Below are 9,305 nucleotides of genomic sequence, written 5' to 3' on the forward strand. Positions count from 1 at the left end.
TTTATAGTAGCATAAGCTTTCGAGAACCACAGCTCTCTTTGTCAGATGCATCTGACGAAGAGAGCTGTGGTTCTTGAAAGCTTATGCTACAATAAAGTTGCATCTGACGAAGAGAGCTGTGGTTCTCGAAAGCTTATGCTACAATAAAGTTGCATCTGACAGAGAGCTGTGGCTCTCGAAAACTTATGCTACAATAAAGTTGGTTAGTCTTAAAGGTGCTAAACTGCTAATGGACTCTTTACTATTTTGCAACTACAGACTAACACGGCTAATTCCTATGGATCTCTACGGTAAGTAAGCACGAATAGCACTCTGAGCTCATGGTGAATGCGTATACTCGGAGCACAAAACCCGGGACTGGTGTCAATTATGAACAGTTGCCATTGGGACCAGGAAACCACAAAGGGAAGCGCAAGACCCACACCTGAGCGCTGGGAATATCGTTGCTCCCCTCGCCTCCACACAAACACCCATTTGGTGTGCCTTCTGAGAGATCATCGCTGCCCAGGTACACTCAAGCTTACTTTCATAACCATAACTGAGGAGGGAAAAATTTTTTAAGATGGGAGCAAATCCCGACAATATGCAGGAGATGCACAAATAGTCTCCTGGAGGCTCTTTTTAAAAGGAAAATGGCAAAGCGGCAGAAGTTGTGACTGCGAAAGGGGGGAGGGAGGCTTTATTTTTATTTTAGGCTTTATTAACCTTTTATTTTTCTGTCATTTTACCTGGGCAAGTCAGCTCTCCCCCACTGCATTCCTACCGAGAGGGGGCGCTGTATTGTTTCCCCTTGCCTTTCTCATGTCTTTGGTGAAGCTCCCACAGTTGCTTCTCAGATGAAAAGAAATAAAAAACAGAAGACCCTTCCTGAGACTCCTCCACAACATCCAACTTGGAGGCTGAGTTTTGCCTCCATCTCTCGCATGATTTGCATGCAGAACCTCACCACAATGATCTTCCAGAGTATTGTCGAAGGCTTTCACGGCCGGAGAACGATGGTTGTTGTGGGTTTTCCGGCCTGTATTGCCGTGGTCTTGGCATTGTAGTGCCAATGCCAAGACCACGGCAATACAGCCCGGAAAACCCACAACAACCATCGATCTTCCAGAGGCTGTTACCTGGGCAGGTAAGGAGGGCAGGTCTGCCTGGCTGCTGCTGTCATCTGGCGGAGTGCGGATCCGGATAAAGGAGAGGCCGAACTGGGTGTGCTTGTTGAAGGGTTGGCTGCAGGTCAGCCTGATACGATCCCACTTCTCAGCCAGCACCATCGCCAAGAAGTCCCCTGTGGGATGCAGGCCAAGAAACGCTGAGAAATTTTTTTTTGTAATAGTACTCGGCTGCCAATTATAAGTCCCCTACTACCACCTACCCACATACATTCCAAGACACCGAACACCGTGATTTCAAAAGAAAAAGGGGTTTATTGTTTATAGACTAAGCCCCTGTGACACCTATCAACTCTCTTTAGGCTCATATGTGTAAAGGCCAGCTACATCAGAGGATCTTATATACCCTCAGCACGGATGGTTCACAGAACAAAAGATCAAAAAAGGTGAATACAAATATCCCTTCAGAATTACATTTCCCAGGATACACGGCACTCAGCAAGCCTGACGGACAGGACAATCAGGTCTCACTGTAATAGTGCTGAAATCATACTTTTGTCGTGGGTTCGAAATGCTTCTGGGAAGTAACACATTCAAGGCTAAAATCTTAGTTACGGAATGAAAACAAGAGAAAATGTTTATCGTTAAAAGGAAGTTTTCTTGCCTCGCTGCAAGACGGAGCTGACCTGGGAGAAAGAATCTGCCATCCAGGGAAATTTGCCGTGTGTGTGTGTCTTTTGCTTGAATGTGCTCACACACAGATTCTAGAAAAGGGCTCCTAAAAATCTCTTAACAGAAAGCATCACTAAACCTGGACATCAAGAGCCAGGTGCTCACCACACTCCGGCGCTCCATGTGGGTGAGCCAAGCCCTCCACTTTTGCTACCTGCAACTGGTCCAGAATGCTGCGCCCAGAGTGCTCACTGGAGCTGGCTGCAGGGACCACGTCACTCCGATCTTGTTCCATCTACACTGGCTCCCCGTTTGCTTCCATCTGAGACGAGACAGATGGCAACCCGAGAAAGAGCTGTATTTATATATACATTTTACTTTTAATGTTTTACATGTTTTCATATTTGTCATTCACCGCCTTGGGGACCCCATTTCCTGTGGAAAGACCACATATAAGAGTTTGAAAAAATAAATAAAATACCTTCTTTAAACATCCGGACCCCGGAACGATTCTTGTCCAGCTTGGCATCAGCTGGCATCATCAAGGCGGTGGAGGGCAACAAGGTGAGGTAACTCTGGTCTGCAGGCCAAGAGGAGCGCCCCACGTCGATCTGAAGGAAGGCAGAGCCACAGTTCCCTGGGCCCCATGAAAGAAACACAAATGATGAGCCAAAGGATCTGTAAACTGGCTTGCAAAACTGTATTATCACCGGCTAAAAGATGCCTGCTATCCGAAGTTATAGATCCAGAGGAGTTAGCTACGTTAGCCTGTAGTAGAAAAATAGTAAAGAGGCCAGTACCACTTCAAAGACTAACCAACTTTATTGTAGCATAAGCTTTCGAGAGCCACAGCTCTCTTCATCAGATGCATCGTAACCAACTTTATTGTAGCATAAACTTTCGAGAGCCACAGCTCTCTTCGTCAGACGCATGGATGGTATAAAGGAGCACCCAGTTTGGCCTTTACCCTCCATGCATCTGACGAAGAGAGCTGTAGTTCTCGAAAGCTTACGCTAAAATGAAGATGGTTAGTCTTTAAGGTGCTACCAGACTCTACTATTTTTCTATCTGAAGTTGCTATCTGAAGTGGCCATCTTCCCCCCCCTCCCCCTCATACATCAGTGCCCAAATTGCTTCTGGGCCAATTCAAGGTGCTGGTATGGACCTTTAAAGGTCTAATTCAAGGTGCTGGTACTGGCCTTTAAAGCCCGACATGGCTTGGGATCAGAATACCTTAAGGGACTGCCTTCTCCTATATGAATGTACCCATCCACCGCTGTCATCTTCAGGGGCCCTGTTACAAGTGCCCCCCGCCCTGCTGGAGGCTAGTCAGGTGGCAACTCCAGAACGGGCCCTCTCAGTCTTGGTACTGGAACTCTGGAACTCCCTCCCCAGGGAGATTCGCCTTCTCCTTCTGCCGTTGTCTTCTACCAGCAGGGGACGCCTTTTTTGTTTTGCTTGGCATACTTCCAATACCTGTTATTGGCCCTCCTCCCTGGTTGTAATGTTATGTGTGTTTATATACTTCTTTATCGAATTATTTTGTATATACTTTATTTTTAATGCTGAAGCGTTTATGTTTTGACATTTGCCACCGTGGGGATCTTATTTGGTGGAATGGCAGCTTGGAAACGAATGACTGGAATAGCCCTGTTCAAAGCAAAATGGTGCGGTTATTAGATTGTTGGAATAAGATTTGGGAGACCCCAGTTCAGACCCCTCCTCTGCCACGAACACTCACTGGGCGGCCTTGGGCCTAATCTGTAGGAATCTATACAGAGTTTTGGACCCATGGCTTACTGAATTTACAGTGAGATCCTAAGCAGAGTTATGCTTAGACTGGAGTACCTGTGCTTAGGATCTCACTGCCAGTTTTCAAAAATTATCCATGCTTGAATATATGCTTTCTTTGAACCAGTATGCGCAATGTTCGCCTGCACCCACTGTAACTGACGAACTCCTAGGCTGCAGGCATAAACATGTGGGCGAGTGTGGCTAGGTGTGATTGTGCCCATGTGAAGCCGTGCAAAGACAAGCGACAGCAAGCAGGCAAGTCTGTTCTATTGTTTGCAGTAAACACAAGTTACAAAAGCAGAAAATACTTGTTCCTGTTTGCAGGGAGCACAAAGGGACATTGTGTGTGTGACTGTCTCTCCCACCTCCGCCCCTCTACAATGGTATCTTGGCTATTGGCAACCTCTGGCCAAGAGACTGAAGATGCCCCTAGATCAGGACCCTGTCCCAAGTCTACAAAATCAGACCATAGAATTATAGGGTTGGAAGGGACCTCCAAAATCATCTGCTCCAACCCCCTTCACAATGCAGGAAATTCACAACTACCTCCATTGCAACCTTCTGGTAAGAGGGAAAGATGTTTTCACCAGGCTGTTCCAAACAGATGCCCATTCTCCCAAGAACACTATGGCACCTCCCTTCTGGAACTGGCTGTTTCCTGCCCCGCTCCTACAAAGGAGGAGAATGCAACCCATGTGGGGCCTCAGAAACAAGGGATACAAAACTAATAAAGGGCAAGGGAGGAGCAGAATCTCCTTCACCACCTGTTGGGGCTGAGAGAGCTCCAAGAGAGCTGTGACTGACCCAAGGTCACCCAGCTGGCTTCAAGTGGAGGAGTCAGGAATCAAACCTGGTTCTCCAGATTAGAGTCCTGCCGTTTTTAACCACTACACCAAACTGGCTCTCCAGTTTGTGAGCTGCTTTAAGTTCTCGCTGGGAAGAAAAGCAGGGTATCTAAATAAATTAAACCAAAAAAAAGTTGCTTGCTCTATACTTCTTAAGTACGCCCCACAGTCTGAACACAGTCTGGCTTAGGACAAGAAACAATTTACATATCACTGCCCCCCCCGTGCACTTACCTACGTCAACGTAGCCAATGTGGCTCGCCTGTTCTAACTGCAACTCTGCTTTCAGCAGCCGGCTCCTGTCCTGGGGGCAACTGAGCCAGGGACGAAGGCTTTCTTCAAGCAGCAAGTTGTCCACTGGATATTTAGGATCCTGTCGGAGAAAAAGGAAGGAAGAGTGAGGGATACACAGCTTAACTCCAAGGCCTCACCTTCTATGCAGCTACCTTGTGAGTTATTGTAACTTGGGATGTATTCAGCCTTGCGCATCTTCCCTGTACCTGATGCGTCAATGCGCAATGGCACACCCCACCTGGCACTGAAAATGGCATTCGGAAAGGTTCAGATTCTTCTTGCTGAATCAGGAAAACAAAAAGTTCCTGTCCCTTATAAGCACAGACATAAATATGGAGGCAGCACCAGTGAAATCCCAGAAGCCAGAGAAGCTCAGCATTGATTGGACTGAGAGCTAAGCTACAAGAGATGAATTACACAAGGAGGAACACGTGAACGGAGCCCCAACATTAGCCAGGAAGCCGAGTTTTAAAAGTGATCAGAAGGCTCTGTCAATTTCCCCTCTCTACAGAGCCAGGCAAGATGGCTTGTCAGAGGGTTTGTTAATTTCCTCTTTGCCTCCCTAAGGCTCTGTCAGTTTCACCTCCCCTCCCAGGAGGCAAAGAGGAAATTAACAAACCCTGTGAGCAGCCATCTCCTGGCTCCATAGAGAGGGGAAATTGACAAAGCCTTCCGATCGCTTTTAAAACGCAGATTCCCGGCTAAGATTGCGACTCCCTTCACGAGCTCCTCCTCGTGCAATCTGTCTCTCGTAGCTTGGCTCTGAGGTGCATGCCATTGTCTTGTTTGATCTCCACATTTCTGTTCTCAGGAAAGGTTAGTTTTTGCAATGCCAGGCTCGCCTTCTGCCACATTAACTGACATTTTTATTTTATATTTGTAAATAAAGGTTTGGTTTATTCAATCAAGTTGACTAGCTAGCTTATAGTTCATACAGAAAGATGATTTTATTCTTCAGGCACAGTTTGTTAGGAGAATTCTACAACACCTCACAATGGTTTCACCACAACTTGTTCATTTTTAATACAATATTGCGCTTCATTAGACAAATAAAATACAACACACTATTGCAAAAAGTATGTTAATATACCATGCATTTTAAGCTAGAGTTTGATTATGCAGCCAAACTTCTCAATTTTTTTCCTGAATATAACAGGCTAATATAGCACATTAGTTACCTGAGACGTGAAGGACACAACATGTTTGATTTTAACTGGACCCATTTTGTAGCTTCAAGTGAATCTCCTCCGTCATTTGCTCAAACTGACATTTCTGCTTATGAGACTTGCTGATTCCAGGTTCCAGTGGCAACTGGAAAAGAAAATGGGTATTATTCGTTCTTATGGACCAGTAATCCCTGTATATTAGAAATGGCCCCTTGGATCTATACCACGTAAGACTAGACTACTGCAATACCCTCTACATAGGTCTTCCCTCAAAGTCAACACAGAAACTCCAGCTAGGGCAGAACTCCACAGGAGCTCGGTGGAGCATTCATATTACCTCCATTCAGGAGTCACTGCATTGACTACCCATCAGTTACTGGGCTCAGGTCAAGGTATTGGCTGTCACATACAAAGCCCTTCATAGCCTTGGTCCCTCCTATCTGCAGGACTACCTTTCTTCCTATGTTCTGCCGTGGAAGCATGGCTCATCTGAACAGGGCTTTCTGCAGGTGCCACCGATAAACGGGCAAAATCAACAACTGCCTGTACATGGGCTTTCTCTGTTGTGGCACCCACCTTATGGAATGGTCTGCCTGAATATTTCAGGAAATTCCCACTCTCTTGATTGTCTGCAAACGATGCAAAACTGAATTATTCAGGAGGGTTTTTTACACAAGTAGGAGTGCTACACTGCAAGGAAATGGTTCAGAGAGATGGTTAGGTAAAGGGATAGGAACAGTAGACTATACTACAGTATATTGTATGCTGCCAGGAGTATGCCCTTACTGAGTATTTCTGCATAGTTTAAGATGTCGTTAAATTGCTTATGCTTGTTTCAGCATCGTTTCAGTCCTGTATTGGATTTCTGCTTGGTTTCAGATTTCTGAAATCCATACCCTATTGCGTGTTTATTGAATGTCCCAGCCACCGATTGTATTGACTGATACTGTGTCATCCGCCTTGAGTCTCAGTGAGAAAGGCAGACTATAAATAAAGTAAAATGAAAAATAAATAAAATATATCTGCCTAGATCTGCACAGAATCCCTATTCTTTACAAAGATGAAAACAGAGAGGTAAAAAAATGTGAAAATAGCCTTACATGCTTATAACTGAGAAGTAAACTTAATTGTTTTCAATTGGACTTATTTCCAAGAATTCCAGCTGTGTCAGTACCATGAAAACAGCCAACAGACAAATCCATAGCAACAGACAAGTTCATGGGTCTAGATCTATCAACAGCTATTAGGCACGATAACTAAATTAAGCCTCCACAGTTATGACCTGTGTAGGTCTGAATATCATTAGCTGGGAGACAAATTGCACAAAACATGTAGGCCTCTCGCAAGGGCTGCTCAGAGACATCAGGTTGGCTGTAGTGGGAGATACTGTGTGGAGCTAGACGATTTCGGCCAAATTTTCTCCAGTTCTGCTGCAGCACATCTTATGCTTATTTACTGGGAAAGAAAGAAAGAAAGAAAGAAAGAAAGAAAGAAAGAAAGGAAGGAAGGAAGGAAGGAAGGAAGGAAGGAAGGAAGGAAGGAAGGAAGGAAGGAAGGAAGGAAGGAAGGAAGGAAGGAAGGAAGGAAGATTTCCTGCACTGGGCAGGGGGTTGGACTAGATGGTCTGTATGGCCCCTTCCAACTCTATGATTCTATGAAAGAAAGAAAGAAAGAAAAAGAAAGACGTAATTCCTAGCAAGCACGCTTAAGATAGTTAACAGAACACCGTGAAAGCTAACTACAAACAATCAAGGAATTATTGAGAATATTTATATCAATGTCTTTTTTTTTGGTAAAATGATTTCATATGTCATTTATTTATTTAAAGCAAATCTTTATTTAACTCAAATTTAAATATTTATTTAAATCAAATATATTTATTCTTCCTTGCACTTTACCAAAAAAAATATGACATAAATATTCACAACAATTCCTTGATTGTTTGTAGCTACCTTTCAGGGTGTTCTGTTAACGATAGTCCTTGTTCCATGACACTCCCTGTTGCTATAGATGCTTAAGATATTTGGCCTTTTCAGCTGCGTGTCAGCCTACGCCTTCTGCGTCTCCTTTGCCTCTCTCTCCACTCCCCATCTTCCATTGTTTACATTGATCGGAAGCTCATTTGAACACACAGAGTTGCCTTTATACAGAGTCAAATCCTCAGTCCATCTAGCTCAGCTCAGACTGGCATCGTTCACATCACCTGGTCCTTTTAACGCCAAGGACTGAAGCTGGGACCCCCTGCCTGCAAAGTAGAAGCTCGCCCATAGAGCCACAGCCTGTCCTTGGTACATGGAGTGGATCTTTGTGAGCATGTTTGGAACAGTCCAAGGCAGGAAACCTCTGAATCCCAACGCTGGAAGAAAGCAACAGGGCAGGGCCTCAGCCTCTGTGCCCTGTCAGTCGGTCACCATATGACAGAGAATGCTGGGCTAGATGGATTGCTGCTGGTCTGATACAACAGGGCACTGCTGATTTTCCTGTATAGCCTTTAAGGTGTCACAGGACTCCTGCCAAGCACTTTCTCTCTGCCTACTCTACCTCACAAGGTTGTCGTGAAGATGAAACAGGGACTGAAAGAAATTTCCAACATTGCACTGAGCTCCTTGGATGATGGAAGGGGGGAGATAATGGGCCCACTGGCCCCTTGGAAGGTTGCCAGCTCCAGGTTGGGAAATTCCTGGAGATTTTTGGGGTGAGCCCTGGATAGGGGTTTGGGGGAGGGGGGAGGACTTGCACAGGGTATAATCCCATAGAGCCCGCCCTCCAAAGTAGCCATTTCTCCAGGGGAACTGATCTCTGTCGCCTGCAGATAAGTTGTAATTCCGGGAGATCTCCAGTCCTCACCTGGAGGCTGGCAACCCTATCTTTTGGCTTTATAGGATGAGGGGACCACCTTCCTGGGCTGGAGCCCACTCTCTCCTCCGGGAAACCCCCCCCCTGGGGTCCAAATCAGGCTGGACGTGCTCAGAATGTTCCTTCGAAGGTTGCCAACTCTGGGTAGGGAAATTCCTGGAGATCTGGGGGGTGGAGCTTGAGGAGGGCAGAGTTTGGGTAGAGGAGGGACCTCCGCAGGGTATAACGCCATAGAGTCCCCCCTCCAAAGCAGACGTTTTCTCCAGGGGAATTGATCTCTATGGCCTAGAGATCAGTTGTGATTCCGGGAGATCTCCAGCCACCACCTGGAGGTTGGCAACGCTGGCGTCCTCCAGCCAACCTACCTCGCAAGGCTGTTGTTGTGAGCACAGGGACAGCAGTCCCACCACCCCCGCCCGGGGACAGCCGTATGGCTCGAAGGAATCGCGCCTGCTGCAGCTGCGGCATCTCAATCTCCCGCCAAAACCACCCCGCGACCTTTGACTCTCCGCACTGATAGGCCGTTGAGAGGTCACTTTTTCTTTTTTAATTACGTTTCATGATTTAGCGTG

The 9,305-nt window shown here is 46.1% G+C and overlaps 1 protein-coding gene across 1 annotated transcript in view; it reads right to left on the minus strand.

Annotated features, from left to right (window-relative positions):
- XNDC1N (XRCC1 N-terminal domain containing 1, N-terminal like) overlaps nucleotides 1-9,182 on the minus strand; it is a 47,139-nt gene extending 37,957 nt beyond the window's left edge. Inside the window, exons 1-5 of the mRNA XM_054974517.1 lie at nucleotides 9,099-9,182; nucleotides 5,890-6,022; nucleotides 4,652-4,790; nucleotides 2,260-2,415; nucleotides 1,119-1,282 (exon numbers count right to left, since the gene is read on the minus strand). Of these exons, the coding sequence (XP_054830492.1) occupies nucleotides 1,119-1,282; nucleotides 2,260-2,415; nucleotides 4,652-4,790; nucleotides 5,890-5,934 (504 nt within the window). The 5' untranslated portion in view covers nucleotides 5,935-6,022; nucleotides 9,099-9,182. The remainder of the gene's footprint in view (nucleotides 1-1,118; nucleotides 1,283-2,259; nucleotides 2,416-4,651; nucleotides 4,791-5,889; nucleotides 6,023-9,098) is intronic.
- Between the last annotated feature and the right edge of the window lie 123 nt (nucleotides 9,183-9,305).

This window comes from Eublepharis macularius, chromosome 3 (assembly GCF_028583425.1).
Source record: "Eublepharis macularius isolate TG4126 chromosome 3, MPM_Emac_v1.0, whole genome shotgun sequence".
NCBI lineage: Eukaryota > Metazoa > Chordata > Lepidosauria > Squamata > Eublepharidae > Eublepharis > Eublepharis macularius.